The sequence below is a fragment of the Perca fluviatilis genome, chromosome 9 (genome assembly GCF_010015445.1).
Source record: "Perca fluviatilis chromosome 9, GENO_Pfluv_1.0, whole genome shotgun sequence".
In the NCBI taxonomy this organism is placed as follows: Eukaryota; Metazoa; Chordata; class Actinopteri; order Perciformes; family Percidae; genus Perca; species Perca fluviatilis.
This window is the reverse complement of record NC_053120.1, coordinates 17,698,442-17,723,431: the sequence shown is the minus strand read 5'-3', so window position 1 is coordinate 17,723,431 and position 24,990 is coordinate 17,698,442. Positions and strand designations below refer to the sequence as shown.

Sequence of the window (24,990 nt, the reverse complement as noted above, 5' to 3'; positions counted from 1 at the left end):
CAGATCACTTGATATGTAATCTATTTGGATTGTACGGTACATGAATGTATTTTGTAAGCAAATATTTTGTCAATGTATTTTTATACAGTGTTTTTGCAAATGTTACTTAAATAAGGATGAAACCCTTTTCTTGCTGAGTCCCAATTCATTTAATAACAATTATTTTAGGTAACACCTTATTTTTACGGGCCCCTTAGTTTTATAAAGATTTCCTAGAGCAACTGCTATCTGGGACTTTTTTCTGATAAGGGTTCGCTGATTTCTAGAAAAAGAAACATTTAAAAAAAGAATGAAGAAGGCTCGGGGGGTGTTCAAATTTACGTGTAAGGACACACATATACACTACTGGTCAAAAGTTTTAGAACACCCCAATTGTTTTTGTTTTTTATTGACATTTTAGCAGTTCAAGTCCAATGAATAGCTTGAAATGGTACAAAGGTAAGTGGTGAACTGCCTGAGGTTAAAAAAAAAGTAAGGTTACGCAAAACTGAAAAAATAATGTACATTCCAGAATTTTACAAAAAGGCCTTTTTCAGGGAACAAGAAATGGGTTAACAACGTAAAGCTGTTCTGCTACCAATTCCCACAGGTGTTCCAAATTGTCTGGATTACTTACAACCCCCTCTGTTTGTATAAAAGTATTGTTGGAACACAGTACCATACCCTCGTGAGCATTATTTGAACAGTTTTGTACTGCAGAAAGTAGTGTGTTGCCATAAAAATGCCGGGAAAAAGGCAATTAACAATGGAAGAGAGACAGACCATCATAACACTTAAGAATGTTGGTCTTTCCTACAGAGAAATTGCGAAGAAAGTGAAGTATAGTATTCTTCACCATCAAAAGGCACTTAGAAACTGGGGGAAACTGACAGGAAGAGGTCTGGCAGACCCAAAGCCACAAAAGAATCAGAAGAAGTTTCTGAGAGTCAACAGCTTGCGTGATAGGCGGCTCACAGGACAACAGCTTCAAGTACAGCTTAATAGTGGTCGTAATAAGCAAGTCTCAGTTTCAACTGTAAAGAGAAGACTTCGAGCTGCAGGTTCGATAGGTCGAGTTGCAGCAAGAAAGCCATTGGTTAGATGTCAGAATAAGAAAAAGAGGCTTGCCTGGGCCAAGAAAAATCGTCAATGGACTACTGAAGACTGGAAGAAGGTGCTATGGACTGATAAATCAAAATTTGAAATCTTCGGTTCATCACGCAGGATTTTTGTACGCCGCCGAGTAGGCGAAAGGATGGTTCCTCAGTGTGTGACATCAACTGTCAAACATGGAGGAGGAAGTGTGATGGTCTGGGGCTGTTTCGCTGGATCCAGGGTCGGTGATTTATACAGAGTGAAAGGCACTCTGAAGCAAAACGGCTACCACAGCATTTTGCAGCGCCATGCAGTACCCTCTGGTATGCGCCTAGTTGGTCAGGGGTTCATCCTACAGCAAGATAATGACCCAAAACATAAGTCCAAGCTATGCCAGAACTACCTTAGCAAAAAAGAACAAGATGGTAAGCTTAAAAACATAAGTGGCCAGCACAGTCACCAGACTTAATCCCCATTGAGCTGGTTTGGGATGAACTGGACAGAAAAGTGAAAGCAAAGCAACCTACAAGTGCCACACATTTATGGGAACTTCTGCAACAAAGTTGGGAAGAACTTTCTGAAGAATATTTGATTTCCACTGTAGAAAGAATGCCACGAGTGTGTTCAGCTGTTATATCTGCCAAAGGGGGCTACTTTGATGAGTCAAATATTTAGAATACATTTTGGTTTATAAATTGATTCCATGATTTTGTTTTTTAACTTAAATTGTTCATTTGTTCTATTCTTTCATTTCAGAGTACAATAAGACATTGAACTGCATGAATTTCAATAAAAACCTGGAAAAATTGGGGTGCTCTAAAACTTTTGACCGGTAGTGTGTGTGTGTGTGTGTGTATATATATATATATATATATATATATATATATATATATATATATATATATATATATATATATATATATATATCTTGGGGGGGAGATGGGGGGCATATCATAGTGGGGGTCTTTATTTCCTGTATTCAGAGACACTTTTATGCACCAATTTACAGAGGGAAAAAAAACTTTATTTAGCCTATGTGATGAAGAAAAACAGATGACAATTCAAAATTTATAAAAAATATAATGGAAAGCATATTGTTGTGTGTCATTGGGTATTTTATGTGGGTATATTGAAATCCTGGAGCTTTCTTATTGGGTATACTGAGTATACCTGCATATCTCGTAGACTTCACCACTGCTGAAAATAGAACATTACAGTAGTCTAACCTGCTTGAGATAAATGTATGAACCAGTTTCTGAGAGTTAGTATCCAAAATAATGCCAAGGTTTCTGACTTGCTCACTGTATTTCAGAGAAAGTGATGCAAACACGAGTATGTCAGTCTTGTCTGTTAGCTGCAAAACATTGGACATCCAGCAATTAATATCATGTGTAATATCATGTGAGACAACACAGGGAACTACATGCCTAAACATCTGTCACATGCCACCTCATCCACACAGCACTATTGGATACCTACAAAGGAAAATGGAGAAATGTATTGACTTTGCTCTTGTCCTTTATGTGTGTGTGTGTGTGTGTGTGTGTGTGTGTGTGTGTGTGTGTGTGTGTGTGTGTGTGTGTGTGTGTGTGTGTGTGTGTGTGTGTGTGTTGTAAGTAACCTGTGGCTCACGTTCAAAGGCTCCTCTATGTGCCCTTTGCTCCTTGGCTGCAGCTATAAAGAGACATCAGTGTGTGGCACACCTGTACTTTTTTAATTCACATAAAGTCAATGCCATGGCTAGCCAAAATAAACTAATTTTTACGTTTTTTTTAATTTTTATTTCAGTGCAGTGGACTTTGTCTGTTTCAGGTAAGGATCTGTTATATGTTATATAGTGCTGCTGTTAGACACAATTAGGTATCTACAGAAACTAAGAATGCTTACTTTCAGATGTCACATTGGCCTTATTTAACTGGATTTCAAGGACAACACGGAAAAATGCCTTTCTTAGAGTACTCAACTTTCAATTCAAGAAAGAAAAACATTTCCTGTTAAGAATAAAACATTGCCAGTGCCTTTTTTATTATCTTGATGGAAAAGGTGACTTGCCTCATGCTAAAGAAATAATATTCACTATTACTCATTTGTTACAACCATTTTTATATACAACAGAGCATGTCTAAAAAAGAAACCCGCAATGACACAAGGTCACACAATCATCAATAAATAATTCATTTTCCTTGTCTTGTATAATTATTCTTTATAGTTAGTTTATAATTAGTCTTTTATGACTCATTTTATATCTTATTTTCAATGTAATAATTGGTAGATGGATATAGATTTAAAATATAAAAGCACATTTATTTAAGCCACAGCTGATTGTGGATGACCCTATTATATTGTCTTTTTCTTGCTTATAGAGGAAGAGCTCCATGCCAGCTACTGGAACAATAAAGCGAGACAGGCTCTTCACACTGCCCTGAATGTTCAGCCTAATATTCACAAAGCCAAGAACATCATCCTGTTCCTGGGTGACGGTGAGTCTACAAAGGGAGCTCTTCCCAGCATTTAAGATGTTTCTTTGATTTGTGGAGCATTTTCCCTTTAGATAATTGTGTTTGTTCAGGTGAGAAGAATCCATTAAATCTTAAAAGTGTGGGTCTCATTATTGTGGTGTAGTTCACCAAGGGAGAGAGAGAGAGAATGCAATGCAAACCAAATGCACTAATGTGACCCCAAAAAGCATGGGTTTTATGGGTGGAAGGAGCTGAATGTTGACATCTGATCACCAGCAGTTATTACTGCTTGAAAAGTCAAGCATAACAAAATGAACTAAGGCAAAACCACAGTCAGTCAGTACATTGCATGTGTAGCTATTTCCACGTGTCCTTAACTGATCTAAACACCAGAAAAGATAAACCACTGCAAAGAGTAAAAACAAAATCCCATGCATAGCTAACGTTTTAGAAACTGGTCACCTATGAAATTAGTTTCAATTCCCCTTAATACTAAAATCTCCAAACTGCTAGGACCGGTTACCAGATTATGCTGTGTGAATATAAACTGAACAATTTCGCACAAAAATTTAGCAAAGTGAACTTTTCCCACTATATTAAGATAAAAAGAAAACAAATTGTAAATCCAATGTAAAGAAGCCAGACAAGATAAACTGAGATTTTCTTATGACATTAGAACATTAGCCATGACCCAGGATCAAACACAAAGATAAAAAAGAATCACCAATGTGCACTACCTTCTGGTAACTCCACCATCCAGTATCAGTATCTGGCAACTTCATTGCACATATTTAAAATAAAGTATAGATAATTTATGGTTTTATGGTTACAGCTGCCTCCACCCCAAGCCACATACCTGCTGAGAGAAGCACATTTCAGATGTTATCATTGTTTTATGAATGTTTGGGATTGATCAGTAACATGTAATCACCCCATAAGGAAGTTCTTAATTCTGTACCTTCATAAGGAATAATGACATATTTAACCTGAAACTTTAGCAACTGACAGCAGTTTAATTAACCAATTTACAGATTTATGTTGAAATAAATGGAGATTTTCAAAAGCAAATTTTAAATGCTCAGTTTGATAAACATATTGACTTCCTGGGAAAACATAGACACAGAGAAAAATAGGTCATTTGTTTTAGCAAATGTAATTAAGGTGCAGGAAGGAATTTAACTAATGCTTCATCCAATCTGAATTTGTAATTTTCAGTACTAAAATAAAGAGGGAAAAGTCTCTGAAAAGTAGTATTGGACAAGAAGCCATGACATTTTTATGAAATATAAAAAAAGTATAATAAAGTTTGTAGAGGAAAAGAAATGTGGAATAATGCTGTCTTTGCATTCACCGTTTGTATTGGTAAATAACACAGATGTCTTTCACTTGTAAACTCTCATATCAGCTGAGCCTTGCTCCATGAGGTTCATGGAGCACAATGACAGCCCTTTGTTGGCCTGACCTGTGTTATCTAACACTCAGGTGTGTTTCCACCTGCTTCCAGGTATGGGGGTACCGACAGTGACAGCTGCCCGGATCCTCAAAGGCCAGTTGGCAGGACATTCTGGGGAGGAGACCAGTCTAGTTATGGATACCTTCCCTCACCTGGCGCTGTCTAAGGTCCGCCCACTCTGACCAACACATTCAAATGGCTACATAGGAATGTGTATTCAAGCTCTCTGAATGAGAATAAGATGCATGCACGTATGCTAAAAAAAATGATGAAATACCATGTTATATAAGGATAATGATTATTATACAGCAACGACACAGTTTCAAAAGCAACTAGCTCCCACCAAGTTCAGCAGCACTCTCATGTTTAAACTACATCATTCTTATACAACTAGGATTACTATTACAAGTGTCATCATCATTTTTAATCTTACATAACGGTTATTACCTCGGTTGGACAATATTGATTCCCTTTTTTCACGTTTAACAGAAGTTTGATTACTTACTTTCAAAGTGATTATCCATTACCATCTTCTTGACAAAAGGTTGACACAAACGTGCCATTTAATTTGTTTGTCAAGTTTAGGCAAGTAAAATAACTTTAGTTCAGGTTAGCCCCACTGACAAAATTAAAACAAGACTGGAACCTGCTATCCCACCCATTTTAAATGGCAGGTGTTTTATTACCCAGACAACAACTAAATTGAACGTTTTAATATCCATAAACTCATGAGAGTATTGCTTGTATGAGTTGAGGGTACATGTGTATACGTGTGTACATGTATGCTTTTATGTTGTATGTGAGCCCCTAACCAAAGACAATTTAATATCATTATGTGATGGACAATAAAGCTTTTTGAATCTTGAATCACAACCATGCTCACCCAGTCCAAGAATATAATCTCAGTATAAGTAACTGTGGATTAGAACACCTTCTAAATGCCTGAGCTGACAAATGCTCATGTTAATGTGTGTGAATATATTTGGCCCCTGCAGACATACAATGTGGACCAGCAGATGCCTGACAGTGCAGGCACAGCCACAGCTTACACATGTGGTGTGAAGGCCAACTACGGCACACTGGGTGTCACAGCTGCCACCCCGAGGTACAACTGTAGGGCTTCCTACGGGAACGAAGTCACATCAGTTCTGCACCGTGCCAAGAAAGCAGGTAAGTTCTGGTTCACACAGCTTTTCTTTATACTGGTTTTCATTTAGACTTGGCTTTATAGGCTATCTTCTTTGACACGGTTTAGATGAGTCCTTGTTGATGTGTTATTTATTAAAGCCGTAGTGCGTAGTTTATGTCGCACCCATGAGGAATTCTAAGTAATGACAATAAAACTATCGGCCTGTCCACATGATACAAGCCTTCCGTGATCGCGCATCGCCCCACCCCTCCTCCACGCAATTGCTAGTAGCCAAGGAGGACACAAAAACATGATGGACTCTTCAGAAGAGGTAATTATCTTCACTCGAGTTTCTGCGAGCGAGAAATGAGAAATACAGAGAGTTGTGTGGAGCTGATAGTCTTAATTAGATTTGTTACAACTCATTTGGAATGTAACATACGTTTATTAATATCAAAAAGTTACACACTAAAGCTTTCGGGACATTTACTCAGAAAGACCAATAATTCCGTGTACTTACTATATGCTTTTGTTGGTCTGCACGTGTTATGGATGTAAGGCCACTGTCGCTAATTGTTCTTTAATGTCTCATAAGTATGTAAAGTATATACATGCCAATAAATGGGCTGCCGTATATAAATGACCACATTATGACCACAGTTGCAATGTGTGTTTCAGGAAAGTCTGTGGGAATTGTCACTACAACCCGAGTGCAGCATGCCTCTCCTGGTGCAAACTACGCTCACTCTGCAGACCGAGCCTGGTATTCTGACTCCGACCTCCCCTCTGAGGCGATCAAAAATGGCTGCCATGACATTGCTTACCAGCTAGTTCAAAACACTGAGATAAATGTAAGCCTTAATATAAAAGTATTTCTGTAACCAAACATTAGAGCATTGACTTAGTAGAATTCACATTGGTAGCTCTGCATGTTGGCATGTACAGCCTCTTGGATAAGGTTGATTTACTATTTCTTGGTTTTCTATAACCTGGATGACAGAGAATATCCACTGGCATATTATAAAGTCAACCCAATCATTATTAGGAAGCCATATTGAGTCAATAATTTGATCATTACCAGACAAACAGATTTGATGATTACCTTGCAATACACTGTGCCTAAATTAGCATCCCAAACAATGGTTGTTTGGAGAACATATGGAGAGTAAACCAAAGGGGCAGCACAAGGGAATAAAGAATCTGCTACATGCTTAAATTGCATTTATATATACACACAATGTCACAATGTCTCTTGATCCAGGTCATTCTTGGTGGAGGACGTCAATACATGTTTCCGAGAACTGTGAAAGACCCAGAGTATCCGACTTATAAAGGAGACAGAAGTGATGGACAAAATCTGGTTGAAGAGTGGATGAAGAACAAAAAGGTAAGTGGTCCCTCCAACTGCAACACTTTTTTTTAAAATGAGCAATTAACAAAAGTTTACAACGCCTCCCCCCACCCTTCCAAAAACTTCCAATCAACTTGTTTTGTTTATTATTGTTAGTTATTATTTTGTTTTGTTTTTCTTCATTACCTACAGAATGTTAAATATGTTTGGAACAAAGCTGAGTTTGATGCTGTCAATCCTGCAAATACAGACTTCCTGATGGGTAAGGACAACGGTTTGATTCACCATTTCATCAATCACCATTCAAGGCACTTCTCAAATAAAACCACTAAAGATTTGGCTATTGAATGACTGCCTGAACTGTCCTTGGGCAAATAGGGTGAATGGAACATAGTCTCGATTAAACTTATAAGACTATCTTCTCTTTTACAGCCTCGATACAATTTAAAATTTTGAGCCATAATACAAGTTGTTTTTGCAGAAAAATTCAAACGGTGCACATTTAATGCATTTAGTGCATTAAGATTTGGTAATATAACATTTGGAAAATGGTAATATGTTTCTTTAAAACTGAGGCCTGCTGTTTCTCCCTTTAGGTCTTTTTGAGCCCAAGGACTGCCACTACGAGTTGGATCGTGATTCGTCCACGGACCCATCCCTTACGGATATGATGGAGAAAGCAATTAAGATTCTCAGCAAGAACCCAAAGGGATTTTACCTCTTTGTGGAAGATACGTGTTATTGTTTTCTGTACATATTTCCCTGACAACAAACAACCACTTAATCCTGAAACTGTCAGTTTAACTGTCATTTTCACACTACAAATTACCTTAAATTCTGAATAACTTAAATGGGGAATATACTGCTGATGATGCTTATTTGTCAATTACTTTCTTTTGGGCTTTAAGTGGGAGAATTGACCATGGTCACCACGCAGGGAATGCCAAAAGAGCTCTCTATGAGGCTGTTGAGTTTGACCGGGCGGTCGGGCGAGCAGCTGAACTCACTAGTGAGCTGGATACCCTGTCTGTGGTAACTGCTGACCACTCCCATGTCTTTGCCTTTGGAGGACATTCTGCCAGAGGAAACTCTGTTTTAGGTACATTAAAATGCACTCAAGAGCTGAGTTTTTATGATAAAAAGTGAATATCATCTGATGTTCCAAGTTTGAACAAACCTGTTGATACCAATTTGTCTTGTGATTCACAGGGGTGTCTCGCTCACTAGCTGACGACAAAAAGCATTTCACCACTGCTGTGTATGGAAATGGACCAGGATACCGGAACGGAACTCGCCCAGATATGAATGAGACTATTTCATGTAAGTGTACATTGATAATCTTTCTATGGACGAGTAATTTAGTAGCTCCATCTTGTGGTGTAATGGCATAACTACTGTAGAGGCAAGAAGAAAAACTGAATCTAGGTATTCTTTGTGACAAGAATGTCACGATGAAGATGATAAACCACCACCTTCCTAATCATACTAAAAAAACCGTGTTGTTGCTTCAAGCAAATGTTGGTTCTTTATAAATGACAGCAATTAACTTGTGTACCACCTTTATCAATTGTATTTATATAAAATATTGAAAAATAACTCTTTTATCACTGTTATATTATAAGCATAACATGAATTACTCTAAAATACTATAACACTATAATCCTATAATCATTCATTAAGAAGAGTCAGATAATCTGTCCAATAAGGAAATTTGGTGCATTACACTTTAATTTATGTTAAGATGACTGATTGTTTCCTTCATTATGCAATGATACAATAGCTCTGCAGTATCTCACGTATTATAGGACTATCCCATTTTTGTTTCTACTATCATAAAGATCTGATTTTAGTCATAGGGTCATATTGCAATTTGCCTATGTGCCAGAAAACCTTAATATAGCTACTATAATGCTCCTTTGTTCCATTGTTCTTCAGCGGACAATGATTACCTTCAGCAGGCTCCTGTCCCTCTTGATTCAGAGACCCACGGCATTGAAGATGTAGCCATCTTTGCCAAAGGTCCCATGTCACACCTTTTCCACGGAGTCCAGGAGCAGAACTACATTGCCCACGTCATGGCTTATGCTGCCTGCCTGGAGCCCTATGAGGATTGCGAACTACCCCCGCCCAACCATGCTGGATCCATCCACCCCAGCCTGCTGCTCCTCCTGATGGGCCTCCTACTCCACATCCTCTGCTCTGTCTGAGGTGGCAGCCTTTGGAATATTTGTCCTGACCTTGGAATAACTGTGTTCTCTGACATTTTTGTTAATAAAGAGATTATTCTTTACACTGAATTTCCTGTGCGTAATTTAAAAGAGTGTCTAAAATAAATGCAATATGTGTTTAACTAGATGTAGGCTACATCTAAAATTTGATTTCTGAAATGGGGCATTGAAACTATTTTAGTGAAGTTAGGCTATGCTACTTAATAGTGGAATCTTTATTTAAAAAAAGACCACACATCCTTTATTCAAACATTAGCTAGGTAGAAAGAGGCAAATCTTAAGTAGGCCTGCCTACCATAGACAGTATATAAGCTTCCTACCACATAAACTGTCTATACGTCTAACACTGATAGTATCGATTAGAACGTGCAACTCCCTTTTATTAAACGTCTCACCTGATTGGGTGAAATGAAAGCCTTGTCCAATCAGAGTCACCGAAGGGCGGGACTTCCGCCTGTTGCCAGAAAGGAGGAGGGTTTGTGAGCTTGGAGGGAATTTCAACCAAAATAGTCGTGCTGCTCCTTGAAAACTAACATTAGGTGGATAAACAACTGATCGTTAGAGTTTGAAAACAATAACGGTACATCTTTTTAATTATTTAAGGGAAGAAACTAAGGATAATACACATTCGCTGTTGGCTCACTGCATATAAAAACGTAGCTTGATGTGTGCAGGAGGCTCTGCAGTCTGTTTTCAGTCGCTATTATTTTAGCTAGCTAGCCTTAAGTTAGAGGTTCCACAGCTTGCTGCGCAGGTCTCGGCTATGGGCTAAATCGGAGAATGCTGATACACGACCACCCATCATTCATAAACTGATCACATTGGTCATGGATTATAAGACGAGGAGGCTCGAAAGTCAACTGTGTAAAGCTGTGAACGATGGAGAACCGAGGTGATGCTTAGCCCCCCTTTCTCTTTGTTTTGTCTAGACATGCCTTTTATTTATGAGATGCGACAGCTCTGACTTGAAACACGTCTGTACGTAACGTTAGCCAGCCATATTGCACGATTAACGTAACACAAGTTATTTTCCCGATGCAATATTAACGTTACAACTAAATTGAATACCGTTACGTTCGATGAATAACGTTACATTCTTTCTTTCTTCTTTCTTAATTTGAATCACTACCTTTGTAAATGTTTGGAATCTATGAAGTCCTCAAAACCACTGCGCTTTAACGTGTTTTCCCGTTAACTGTTATCTTTGTTGTAGCATTGTTTATTAAAAAAATATCTATGTGCATTAGGGCAGACGCTTGTGACCACGGGTTTCCTTAAACATTGTAGTTCGTGTTTGATAAATGAAATGTCCCCATAATATTTGCCATGTAACATGACTCTGAAGAGTTTCACTGATGCCCCAGCCATCAGTGAGACCATAGTTAGTTAAAGATAGAGGGTATCCCATATTGTAACTACAGATAAAGCTCCCTAAGGCAAAAATAATATGTATCTGATTTGGCTTCCTGTTTACTAACATACTACAGACTTACTTGTTATTTGTCTACATCATCTACAAATTAAAGATAAACATGGATATTTGACACAGCCTACAGTGTAGTATTTTTAAGGTATAAGAAACATCTGATAATAATATTCCTACACTAACTGTCAATTTGGTAGTGTCAATATATTGACAGGTAATATACCCCCTTTAGAATCACTGTGTTGAGTCTTAAGTGTTTATGTGTCAAACACAGGAAGCTATAGCTATCATAAACAGTAAGTGATTATGCTTTTTTTTTTTTATCTGTCCTTTATTCAGACTGCAACATTTAGCAGAACATCGTACCCATATTTTCAATACAGTAAAACTGTATCCTATAGTACATGTCAGATTGTAACATCTCTCCTCCTTGGCAGATATGTGCAGCTGCTTCTTTCACAAGGTGCATGTCCTGACGGGGTGGGTAGTAATGGAGTGGCTGCAATACACTTGGCAGCTGGCAAAGAGACCGAGAAGAACACACGCTGCTTGAAAATGTTACTGCAATATGGAGCAGACCCCAATATCAGGTATGGTTCAAAACACAGTGAAAAGAAAAAATCCCTTGTTAAATAATTTTCCTCTTCACATTTTCCATCTGGATAACTCAGAACTCCTTTGTTTGAACTGGCTTATTTAGTTTAAAGTTACTGTTAGATTTCTTTTGATCGATTTGACAAGTGCAGCATCAGTACGTGTATATGAAGGTTGTATAGATTTTTGAGCAATCTTTCACAGACTTTTTGCATCACATAAAGTCTGCAGTGATGTTCCATCATCTCCAGTATCCTCTTTCATTTGGAAATATGTTAAAATATAGATACAAGACACTATCAAAATTCTTTGAGCATAATGATAATGTAATGTTTTGTAAAGTTGTGTTTTTTTGTATTTTCCCAGGTCATCAGATGGCCTGACTCCTATACACATTGCTGCACTGTGGGGATGTTATCAAAATCTGAATCTGCTCTTGTTAAATGGAGGGAACCCAAACATGAAAGATGGTGTAAGAATAGTTTTTAGTGTTACTAATATTTTCCATAAGTGCTGTAAGTGCTGACACACCCAATCTGTAACAAGATATCTACTATGTGTGCTTTTAAAATGTTTAGTTCAGTTTGGTTTACACCTGTTAACTCGTTAATTAATGTAGGAGGGGAATACACCAGGGCAGCTTGCAGAGCAACAGGAGAATCGCAAATGTGCCCAGCTCCTTCAGGAGTACCATTCCAGCTCAGTGGACACAGAGGAGGACAACTTACCTCAATTCCAATACTGTAAGAAAGTCTCTTTGAAGCTTACTTAAAACACTTTGTCTGAAAAATAGAACATGAATGCAAAGTTAATTTGTCCAACTTGTGTTATTTCATAACAACTTGAAGAAAATGATACTTTGATACGTAGTGTTAAAAATGGCATGAGGATACAGTATATTACAATAATATTTATTCAGCCAGTCAAGTGTTTAACATTGTGCATGACTGAAAGCACATTGTCATATAATAATACCACAATTATTACAGTGTTCGCACACCAGTCTGCAGTGATAACTTCTTTAACACCAGTCCTGCCAGGCTCTTTATTTTCTCTATATCCCACGCCCAAGAGCATCGTGCTGATTGGCCATTAATGCGTCATCAGTCTCCACTTAGGCTGTGCCAACATTTCCATCAACCATCTAAAACAACACATTGTAATCAATTTCAGCATTAGAATTTTGGCAAGTCAAATAAATGGTAAATGTAATCACAAATGATGACGCAAATCATTGCATTCAACAAAATAATGACCATAAGTCCCCCTTTGCATTAGTATTTGTCTCTCCATCCTAGCGCCGAGTGTCATTCAGGTCAACACAAAACCTCTTTTCTCGTTTCTGTGAGCAACTCCTGCAAACAAATTGTTGGCACCACGCGCAGTTCTCCTTTTTGTTTTGTTGCGAATGCATTTGCCCACCTGGCACTTCATGTTAGTGAATATTGGCATGCAAATTAGTTTCTATATCCCAGTCGTTGTCTCAATGTTCTTATACGGCCATTTACATAATGCATCAATTTGGCTGTCGGTGGAGAGTACCAGTGTTAATCGGTGCTACTCCTGGCACAACTTCATGAAAAAGAACCACCAAAACCTATTGTTCTTTCATTATGACAAAATAGGTAAGATTTAGGAACCACAATGTTAAATGGCATGGGCTATGGCGATCCTAGTGTTAAAACAATTAATCTGAAAAATACCACCTGCATGCAAAGTTAATTTGTCTAACTTGTGTTATTTTATTACTGGAAAACTTGGAAAATTATATGTATCAAGTAGTGTTAGAAATGGCATAAAGATACTATATATTACAGTAATATTTATTCAGCCAGTCAAGTGTTTAACATTGTGCATGGCTGCAGGCAGATTGCCATATCATATTAATACCACAGTTATTACAGTGATCGCGCACCAGTCTCAAGTGATAACTTCCTTAAATAAATCTTAAATAAAACACACATATCTGACTCTACCAGTATTGATCTTGGATATTGTATCTTAAAAGTGTAGGGAACCAAGGTAAAAGAATACTTTGTCAATACGCCTCAGCAGTGCCTAATTTACTCCAAAATCTGTCAGTAGCATTACTGTCCGGCAGTGAGTAAAGATAAATTGCAGTAAAAAAAATAAATAATCTGGCTATTAGTCATGTTTTACCTTTTGTAGTAAACGTGTTCTTTTTTTTTCTCCACAGCTGTGTATTCAGACCAAACAGACACGTCTAGCTATCCTGGATCAGACTATAGCTTCAGTTCCCACTCTTCTATGATAAGTGACTTTGGTGAAGCCCCATTGAGCAGCACAAGGCGCTCATCATTTTTCAACCTGTCTGACGTTAATGGAAGGCCAAATTGCAGAGGAATATCATATAACAGACTTTCTGGTATGGACACTAAGATGCATCACAGCCAGGACTGGAACAATGCCTCCTCACATTGGTCATCTGAAGGTCCCTCCATGTTATCAAGCACTCGCATGTCTGCAGTGGCAATGCCAGCTCTTAAGGAGGAGGATTTATTTACGGGCGATGGTGTGTTCACATCAAAAGCAAATGAACATGCTGCCACAACTGATGGCAGAATCTCCCCCTCCAGAAGAGACACTCTTCCAGCATTTCCCTCCAGGCGAGTGAGTCGTAAGAGTGTGAGCTTCAAAGATGTGGATGAATATTTCCCTGTTTTTAGTCCTGAATCTCCCAAACAGGACAGAACTGGCGTTGATGGCAGCCAGTGCACCAGCAACTTACACTTTGACATGTCTGAGTACCCTGACTTCCTGGATTCAGAACGCATGGCCACGGTTTTACACATGCAGGGCATCGACGTCACGTCGCCGGATCACGTTTATGTTTTTTGCAGGGAGAGCAGTGAGAGCACAGAGGAGGAGTTGGAGAAAACAGTCATCAGTCACTGTGCTTTGGAAGAGAGTGATGATGAACAGGAGGGTGAACATGTAAAAAAGGCTCAGGTGAATATACCAGAACAGCCAGCCCGTTTCCATGTTGGCAGCAGCAGCAGTGGGACTGGTAGTAGTCATTATAGCAGCTGTGACAGCGACCATTACACCAGTGCTCTGGATGCTTCTATACACCCCAGACATCTTTTACTCTCTGGGGCTGAATCTGACAAAATGATTCAGATTTCTTCAGACTCTGATTCTAAATTGACAAGGCAATATTGGAATCTTCCACGTGTTCAAAAAGATGGTTCCCAGATGGTTTCAAAACCTGAAACTAAAGAGCATGTACCAGGTATGCATGATAAACTGGAACTGGCTGAAGTAAAACAGCCAAACAATGATTTGTTTGAGGCTTGCAGTGGTCCTGTTGTGGACACTTCAAGTCAATGTGGTATTGACCAGCCAGTGGCAGACACCCCATTGAATGATGCAGCTGAGGCATTACATGAAAACGTCAACCTTCCATTCACACCAAGTCCTTTTGTAACAGGCAGGACTCGCTCGAGGTTGAGTCGCTGCTCACTGAGAACAAGCAGAACCCCAGACAGCCTCCTCTTCATGTCTTCTCTCTTTGAAGAGACCCTCCCCACACCAGTTCGAACACGCCGCCAGACGCCCAGATCTCAGAGCAGCGAAGACTTTTACAGTTCACCACATGCACCTTGTTATACACCATCCTATTCAGGGAACAGCCAAGGAGGAGACTTGTTGCCTGATGATTGCCAGGCCACACAGTCCAGCACCCTCAGAGCTGGCTCAAGTGTCAGCGATACCCAAGCTGACACTCTCATCCTCTCCAAGAGCGTAACTGATTCTGCTTCTGAATCGCAGACTTTGTCTGACACAGTCGCACTGGAGGGAAACCAGGACTCTTCAATGGATGCTTATGAAAGAAACCTTGCAGAGATTATACTGGCCATGCAAGGCAATGATCTTGCCGAAAGCAGGGATTTTCTGACTGATGATCTGACAAGTACAGACGAGGCAACAACAAAGGGAAACTTAAATGTTGCTCCTGGTAAGAACAAATTGGATAGCCTAAAAAACGAAGATGCCTGGATCCCCAAGGACTGTAGCTCGGACTCTGTCTCATCTTCATCCAGCTCCACCTATTTTTCCCCAAGGAGGTCCAGGGAAGACTCCGACCTTCCTTGCACTCCTGGCGCTGGATGCACCCCCAGGTACAGCATGAGCCGGCTGTCAAACTGCCGCAGGCCACAGCACCTAGCTAACCTGTCTTACACCCCTGGAGGGCGTCCACTTATTCAGGATCTGGATGAACCGGTGGAGTACCTCTACACTGATTCGGAACAGGGCCACAAGCTGATCGAGACCCACGTCCCACCTACAGCAAACACCTCACTCAGCTGCAGCATGAGTACAAGCAGCAATGATGAGACCGTCCTTTATGACTGGCGCTCCATGCAGACTGACATGGTGAACGGAGGAAAGGAGAACCAGAAACCCCAGATGGTGCTACAGAAGGAGGAAAAGGAGGAGGAGAGGCTGTTGCCGGAGACCAAAGGAATAACTGACAAGGAGCTGAGATTGAGGCTAGTAGAGCTGGGGGAGAGCCCGGGCCCTATCAGCTGCCGTACAAGGCCCACGTACATGCGAAGGTTGCACCGCTTGTTGCAGGAGTCAAACTCCCAATCACCACATCAACAGAAGCAGTTAGACCCTCCACAAACAGGTAACGCTAGTACTCTTTATTTAAAGTTCACGATTAATACCTAACTTGAGCTATGATTAGGTAATGATAGTGTTTTGGAGTTTGTGGTTTGGATTGTGAGCAGCTATAGGATGAGATGGGGAGTGTGTGAGAAGATAAATGGAACATAAAATATATATTTTTTATTATTATTTTTATATATATATATATATATATATATATATATATATATATATATATATATATATATATGGTACTATTAAATGGTTATTTGTTCTGTGAAATAGTTGTAGCCTTTAGTTGTCCGTAAAATCACTCTTCTAACATGAAAGCATGAAAATGGAAAATTTAAGTCATTATTTGTATTGAAGCTCACCACCACTGTTGAGGGTGGATTAGGTTAGAAGCAGTGAACAAATGAGGCTTTTTATTATATTAATACACTTATTATCATTTAGCTTATCAACCCAGTTACTGACACAGCAAGTCTTGTGTTCTCATTTTATTTCTGTAGATTTAGGTTATAGTCCAGAATTGTGTCAGGCCCTGCGGACCTTCGAGCTGCCTCATTGCCAGGCTGACGAGCAGGCTTTGTGCCAACAGTTTGACCAACCAGATCAAAACAGAAAGTGGAGGGAGGGCATCATCAAGTCCAGCTTCAACTATCTGCTGCTCGACCCAAGGTCTGCTGTCTCTTGATTTGTCTTTTTAGTTGCTTTCTTCGGGGCAGTGTTGAAAGCTCTCAGAATAAAGATGAAATGGACTGCACATAAATGTGCCTATTGTGACGAGATGATGCCATTCTTATTTTGCATGAAAATAAATTTTTACAATCCACCTTATATACAGAACCGGTGGCTATTAGGCATGGGCCGGTATCTAACAGTACCTTGAGCAAAAAAAATCATGGTTTCACAGTATTACGGTATTGCAATTACAGCTATAAATGTATTATTTTTGAAATATCTGGTTAAAAAACAACAACTTTTTTTCCATTCAACTCTATGTATTTTATTTTGAAACACACTGCACACTGACAGGGAGAGGGATATCTAAACTGCACTTTCTGTTCTTGAAGACTCAGAAAAAACAGCTCATACCCTAGGAATGGTATGATTTTAGTGGTTTTTAAAGTTTGACTTTTTCAAACCACGGTATACCTTGAAACCGGTAACCGGCCCATGCCTGTATGAAAACCAGCCATTTGATTCTTTGATTCTGATTCTCTTTACTTTAGGAGTTCATACAGTACATAGATTTTTTTTATCCTATAATCAGCGAAAGCGGCTACGGTTTGTCGGTTGTCATTTATCATAAATGTCACTGGGATGATATAAAAAAAACAAAAACAAAGAATCAGACAAAAATCTGCATTAGTCTCTCAGTAGGGAGAGCGGTGTAAACTTATCTCCATATGTGTGTTTGTATTTATTAGGCTCCATAATCATAATAAAAGGTACACAGAGCTAAAACTACACAAACAAAACAAGTTAATTGGCTGATTTTATAGATAATGAATGGACACGTGGACAACTCCGTAAAATCAATAGTAATAACTATGTCTTTAACAATGTATCTTTAGGACTGGCTTGTTTCCTTGTTCAATCTTAACAACCACATCTCTGAAATACAGAAACACTTTCACCCTCAAAGTACAAATATAATTATGGATCTTTCTTTTCTTCTCTGTCAGAGTGACAAAAAACCTCCCATTCCGCAGTCACACCATGACTCCACAGGAGTGTTTCCAGACATTTATCCATGCTATATTTTATGTGGGCAAAGGAAAACGCTCCCGTCCATACAGCCACCTGTATGAAGCTTTAGAGTACTTCAAAGGGGACAAGACCTCCAAGGTAAGGCAGTACACACTAATCAGTCTTGAGATGTAAGATACTGTAGGTAACACTGTCCCTTTCTTCTCTGTGTGACAGAAATTGTGCCCCAAAGTGCAGCACATTCTGCAGGTGTGGACCGCCGAGCAGGGGGTCATCTCTCTGCATTGTTTCCAGAATGTCATTCCAGTGGAGGCTTACACAAGAGAGGCCTGCATGGTGGAGGCCATCGGTGAGTACAGGCAGGGCTGAAACTCATCGCCAGCTATCTCTGTTGAGTGGAAAACTGTGATGTAACTCACTGTAACGCACCACCAATGCCTTTTCATGAGAATTATTGGTCACATATTAGGTTTGTTGCATGCAGTTGCCAGAAAATCAAATTGAAAATTGACAAATCAAGCCACAGCTTATCGTATAGCTATTTGATCAACTTTTTTGAAGTTCCGACTGTTGCTCATAATCTCACCATTTCACAATTTTTTATCAAAAATATGGAATCGTACCTGTAATCTCACTAATGCCCTTGACATGGACCGCAGTTTTCGGTTCATTTTTCCCGAAGGAAATCCATAAATGAAAAAAAAAAAACGAAACAAACTCTTCAAATCATTGATCTTACACCAGTCTAGCATGTCGGTAACCTTCTTAATTCTCCAATTGTCCCAGGGTTGAAGATGCTCACCAATCGGAAGCGAGGGGATTTTTATGGCGTGGTGTCCAACTGGCAGGTGAAGAAGAAGCGGGACCTCGGCGTCCACTTGCTCTACCGGGCCATGCAGATCTTCCTGGCCGAAGGTGAGAGGCAGCTCAGACCAGCAGACATCAGACAGTAGTGAACCCCACTGGTGGGGGGGGGGGGGAACAGCAACAAAATGCCAATGAACAGCAGGGGTAATACCACTACTTCAGGATACAAGAAGGAATGCTAAGAATATGAACATGATGTGGAAATCACAATTTTGTGACTGCAGGTCTGTTAGAAGGCATGACAGCTATTTTCCAAAAAACATTCTTCCCAGTAGGAAACTTTGCTTCTCAACTGCTGTAGTACTAATGACTTTTTCAAATGATCCACAACACATTCAAATGTCTTTCATTATAATCAAATTGCAAATAAACAAGTCCATGCATACTTTCTTAAAACAATTTTCGAAAAGAAAGTTGGGAGCGAAAGGAAGACTGGTAGTTAATTACGTAATTTTTGTAGTCTTTACAAAAGATATGATGGGAATTTTAGCAGAGGCTGGTAACTGGTACTGAGCATGATAGGTCTCATGGATATATCAACAATAAAGTCTATAGTTTTAGAATCTCGATGTGTAAAATGTGATATATTTTGTTTACATGGCTGGATTTTCATTGTGTTTGCTATGTCTTTTTTGTTAAAAAGAAATGCATTACATGCAAGCCAATGATATGATAGTGTCCAATAGTAGCAGACGTTTGTGTATACATTTCTTTTAAAAGGGTCAGTATAGTAAGACAAGTAAACTGGATGCTTAAGTTTTGCCGGTCGCACATCAGTGTTGTTAAAATAGCAGAACTAGTTTGTATTTGTTAACATCATTGGGTTACAGCTGATATTTGTAGTCATAATCTACATCATCCACTAGTATAATGAATAAAAAGGGTGATTTTTAACAGTCAAAGAAGTCCCAAATTGAAGTCACTTTTTTCTTGAAAAGTTGTCTCAAAATCTCATCTCATGGTCTACAAATTTATGTCCAGGGCGATGAGCTGCAAAACCATTCATTATCTCCTCAGGGTAATACACTTGATCAATTATCTGGAAGCTGCATATATTCTTTATTTCACACAAAAGGCCTTAATAATACATATTGAAATTTTTTTACATTCCTATACCCAGGTTGAAAAAAATCAGCATGAAATTATATCGGGGAGTAAACCACTTACTTATCTGTTCCATTTTCTTTTAATTATTTTGTTGTAATTAAATGAAAAGACTGTTAATAATACAGCGATTAGGTGTTTAGACAACTTTTAGACAGTTTCTTTAGCTTTAAAAAATAAAGCCCATTCATTGTTGTTCATTGTTGTGTGTTTGATATGTTTTCTTGATTGTCAAAAAAGAATCCGAATGAATCAGTCATGTGTACATGTAATCATTTCTGTATACATCTTTTCATTATGATCGTTAACTTCTACTGTCACTGCTGTATTTTATTGCCCCTGTATATAAAAAGTAAAATACAAATGGCATAAACCTGAACTGGGTGACCTTTTGTTTTTGTTTGACCTTTTGTTTTTGTTTTTTTTGTTCTGTTCTTTGGTGTCCCTCTAGTGGACAAAGGAAGTCATTAATGTTCTTCAGACTAGAGTTCTCTTCATGCAGTAACTGGTCTTCATCCACTATGATTCATTAATAATCATGTTTGGTGTTAATATTGCAAACCGTTAATTCATTGAGAGCTGTATGTTGTGTTTAAGTTTAATGCCCCTCTTTGACAAGATATTCAAAATCTAAATTTCATTTTCACAACTTTATTTAAATATCTGTAAATCACTGAGAAACCGTCTGTACTTGTTTACCATTTTGCGCACAAGAGCTTCAGTTACCTCAATCCTACAAAAAAAAAGACTATTTAGGCTTTAGTGTGCAATACATCCCTTTGCAAGGATGCAAAGCAATGATGCACATCCTTATTTAGGAACAATGGTCTTCAATTACTGTTATCGTGACTCATTCTGTTTCATAGATCTGCAGCTTTTTGTTAGTGGTTAGCCAATGTTTTCTTACAAGCATCATTGTGGTTTACACAATGAATATCCTTTTGTTTAATGTCAGCCCCGTGGCTCGGTGAGACATTAAATTACTAGACTGAGCAGGGCATATTTTATCTGAATATTTGCTCTCCCATCCACACATTTCACAATTTGGATTTGAGATTATCAAAATATTGTGTAATGTAGGCATAAACTAGCAGTATATTATTAACTACATTGCAGGGTCTAAATGAAACTAAGTCAAGAGGGTTTTTCCAGTTGTACTGTTCCTCATCTCTGCTGGTCAAGCAGTGGTTACGATACAGAATCAGCTCTGTTCAGTTTTCCATTGAAATACCGTGCAGGTACTTTCCTGATGAGATAGGACAGAAGCCTGCAGAAACAAGCATACTCTCCTAGCAGACTGGGAAAGTCAGCCAGTATCTGATCGTCTATGGTTGTTTTATCATCACACTTTAATCATTCACATATACCAATATACACCAGCAGGTAAATATGAAGGCACAAACTTTACTTCCACTGTTATCATTTGTAGAGACATAGTATGGAATATATTTTTCTCATGAAGATGCAAATTATTACGTTAACTGGAATTATACAATGTCTCAAATTGTATTTTGCTAAATGTGATCTCAATAAGGCAAGCTGGATAAGCAGCTGGCTCTCACTAAAACTATTTCATATTATTTATTTTACAATACATTCCTCATCTTAGATTTTAATAAAAATGAAATGCAATTTAACCTTAAATGATAAAAGAAATATGAATCATATCATAAAATAGCAGTCTAGTCTACATTGAGGCCTAAGTGAATTAAGGCCAAAAGGACGCAAGACAGTGAAAATAAAACCATTTTTGTTGATTGCATGTTCATAACAGTTTTGTCGGGGTTATCATTGTCAGTTGCAATTTATTTTCATTTTCATAAACTGTGCTGACTGTTCTGGCAGCTTGTTGTGGTTGTGTGTGCATTTCTGTCAAAACAGTACGGTTATTTTCTGTATGTAATAATCCGTTGAACCAAAAGTCATTTCTATAAAAAGTTAGGAACCTTATCATACCACTTGCACTACCCTCATTTTAATAATGTACAGTATATTTATATATTGCATTGTCCTCTTGTAAATGTAAATAATCAATATAAATATAAAAATATAATACAATATAAAAACTACATTTTATTTAAATTGTTTAAAATGTTTCTTGCAGTAAAATGTGAAGTGAGTGAGCGCCATTACATTCACCTGATATAAAAAGTCCAAAGTAATGATGGATAAAAAATGTAACAGTAGCTTAACAACAGTCAGAAATACCATTGGTATTATGTATTTGGATAAGCATTAGATCAGTGGTATGCAGCATGAAGCAGATTTCTGAATGTTTAAAGGACAGGGCTTTGACTCTGTTACATCCATCGTCATCACTTTCACATCTCCTTGAACCAAACTAAAGAACAGAGGAACAAAGAAAGACCGTACCACATCATTGAGGGCTGAACTGGTGACTTTATTTAATAATATACAACAAATCAAATAGCGTGCAGTATTAAACTAAATATTAAGTTCTGCAACTAATGGTTCTTGAATGGTTTGCCAGATAGAAAAACGAAAAATGAAAGCAAGAATGAAAAGCAAGTTCATATTTTATTCCACCTTCTATAAACAGCCGATGTTAAGAAGATATCTACTATTTGAAAGCTGTTAAAGCATCTATTCTACCAAACTGACTTCATAAAAAATTGTCATATTAATATATTTAGATTTACATTGAGTAGTTTAGCTGATGCTCTTATCTTAAAAATCCAGTTGATAAAATTATGACTTTTAATGACAAAATCTTTTTTTTCTAAAAAAGGTCACTGACCATTTGTAAATACATCTATTCATATTGCTTGTTTATTTTCCATGTAATATTTACAACAAATACATCTTTTATAGACCCTAGATGCAATTTAAGCCATATACTCTTTGTGTATTTTTCTTTAAAGGTCATTTCATTCCAACTATCTTTTGCATCTTTTTTCTTCTTCCCCCTCTTCTGTCGCCAGACTCAGACCCCTACGCCTCAGCAAGCGTGATCGAGATGCAATCTGAACTGCCTGTCAATTCACACTGTGCCTGTTGTTGGTGGGAGGCGGCGGGGGAGGTGGGGGGGGGCACAGGCAGAGAAATAAATAATGCCATCATCAGCATATCGTGACGCTATTCCTTGTGACGTTCGGATGAAATCTGGGACACAGTTGCATTCATTGTTCAGTGAGCTCTTCCACTCAGTTAAACCCACCGACAGCAATGAATGTTGATTGTGACCTTTGCTGTGGTTTGGAAGTTAAAAGTATTTTTTTGTTTGTTTGTTTATGAAGGGATCGATGAAGAGATTTTTCAAGACATCATCGGCCATGCTTGTGTGCATGTTTTGTGACATTTTTTCCTTCTTTTGTGAGACACATGAGTGACAAAGGCTGGCCACAGGGTACAATCAACGGTCGATGGTTTTTTCAATTTAGCTGAAACTCACCGACAGCGTTGAATGTTCACTGGGGCGAGCACAGACCTGATGGTGACCGGGGTTGACAGTCTGCTTAGAGATGCAGAGGGAACAAGTCTTCTGTGTGGGCGGAGAGGCTTCTAACTCTCCCCCTCTCTCACTGAATCACTCTTTCATTCTCTGAGCAGGAAGGACACAGAAAAAGTCACGAGTGTTTTTTACCATACTTTGATGATGCTATCTTTTCCATCCAGGCTCATCAGATACAGACGTCTAAATAGAATATATCTGTTCAAATTCACAACACCTGCTGATAAATACATATACATGCATACATCGTGAAAACCTAATTCGGCTTTTTGCACCTGGTGTTGGTCATTAATTTACTGTACCTGAGAACAAGAGACATGAAAAAGGATTCATATTAAGGAACAAACATGCTAAGATATATACATACAGTATCTAAAATGCAATATATTTCCTCTACCGCAGCCCTTGCAAAAGAAAAAGCAGAACTGGCTTTGCCTCACTTCTTCTTAAATCCTGGCAATGGCATTGAGTGCTTTATGCACTATTAACTTCCATGACACGTGGTCATTATGACACCACTACAAGACAGTGTCAGTGTGTGGGAACACATTTTACCTCACTGCAAGTAGCAGTTAAGAGGAAAGTAATCTCGAAACTCCTGACTCATAGCGAGTTTTAATAAACACCGCACCTGTTTGGAGGCTACAGCTAGTCGCCACATGCTGTATTAAAGCACAGCGGTGCAGCCTTTAGAGAGTCACCAGGATGCTTTGAGAGCTTTGTGCAGGGTCGAGGATGAGGAAGACATCGGGTATGAAACTGTCAACTCACTCAGATCAATAGCGTCTGCTGTTTCGCTATGATGTGGCACTAAGGCTGGAGACTAGGGTGTTTTTACCAGTACCAGTAAAGAAACTGTCAGCCATCTTGTATGGTTTTATTACACACTGCTGAATCATTGTTGCTCATCATGAGAAAAAAAAAGTGCTGACTTTTGTGAGAAGCACAAAAATCAAGCTGCACAGTGCTGCTGTATAGCAATTACATACGACTTCACAATTAAACTGCGGCAGTGAGTCAAGATGTGGTCGGATGATAACTATGGTGCTGGAACTCTTTTACAGCATGATAAGGAGTGATGAAGATGATGTGGTGGATATATCATGTCCTGCCAAACACTCATTTCATACAGAAAACAGAGTTGAAAATAACACCATGACTTTGATAGCCTTTACTCTTAGGCAAAATACAATGAGTATTAATATCTGAACATTTTTAAAGACATTAATTTCTAAGTCATGCTTAAAAGTAAAGACTGTAGTGCTTCTCTTTTTTGTCTTTGGATCACAAGTGCTGCTTCTACTTTGTCATTCCCTGTGTATATCAGTCCTCTGAAAAGCATGTCATTCCCCCTCTCTCTCCCCTTTCATGTCTTCATCTGTCCTGTGGAAATAAAGGCCTAAAAATGCCCAAAAAAATAAATAAAATCCAATTTGCTAGCTGTTGACACGTCAGCCAAGCTTGGGCCAAAAAGCACAGTCC

The 24,990-nt window shown here is 38.6% G+C and overlaps 2 protein-coding genes across 3 annotated transcripts; both read left to right on the top strand.

Annotated features, from left to right (window-relative positions):
• Positions 1-2,772: 2,772 nt before the first annotated feature.
• Positions 2,773-9,763, top strand: LOC120565036 (alkaline phosphatase-like). Its single transcript, XM_039810342.1, has 11 exons — positions 2,773-2,886; positions 3,438-3,554; positions 5,038-5,153; positions 5,982-6,156; positions 6,794-6,966; positions 7,377-7,502; positions 7,659-7,728; positions 8,063-8,197; positions 8,374-8,565; positions 8,676-8,786; positions 9,402-9,763. Exons 1-11 carry the CDS (start codon positions 2,811-2,813, stop codon positions 9,671-9,673), a joined length of 1,563 nt encoding a protein of 520 aa, XP_039666276.1. The 5' UTR covers positions 2,773-2,810; the 3' UTR covers positions 9,674-9,763.
• Positions 9,764-10,159: 396 nt separating this feature from the next.
• ankle1 (ankyrin repeat and LEM domain containing 1) lies at positions 10,160-19,047 on the top strand. Of its 2 annotated transcripts, none has more exons than XM_039811334.1 (9): positions 10,160-10,586; positions 11,558-11,710; positions 12,081-12,186; positions 12,334-12,457; positions 13,912-16,368; positions 16,862-17,030; positions 18,041-18,203; positions 18,282-18,414; positions 18,852-19,047. In XM_039811334.1, the coding sequence occupies exons 1-9, from the start codon at positions 10,522-10,524 to the stop codon at positions 19,016-19,018; spliced, it is 3,537 nt and encodes a 1,178-aa protein (XP_039667268.1). In that variant the 5' UTR covers positions 10,160-10,521; the 3' UTR covers positions 19,019-19,047. The 2 variants fall into 2 exon arrangements, with proteins under 2 accessions (XP_039667268.1, XP_039667269.1); XM_039811335.1 differs by having other exon boundaries at positions 10,164-10,274.
• Positions 19,048-24,990: the final 5,943 nt, after the last annotated feature.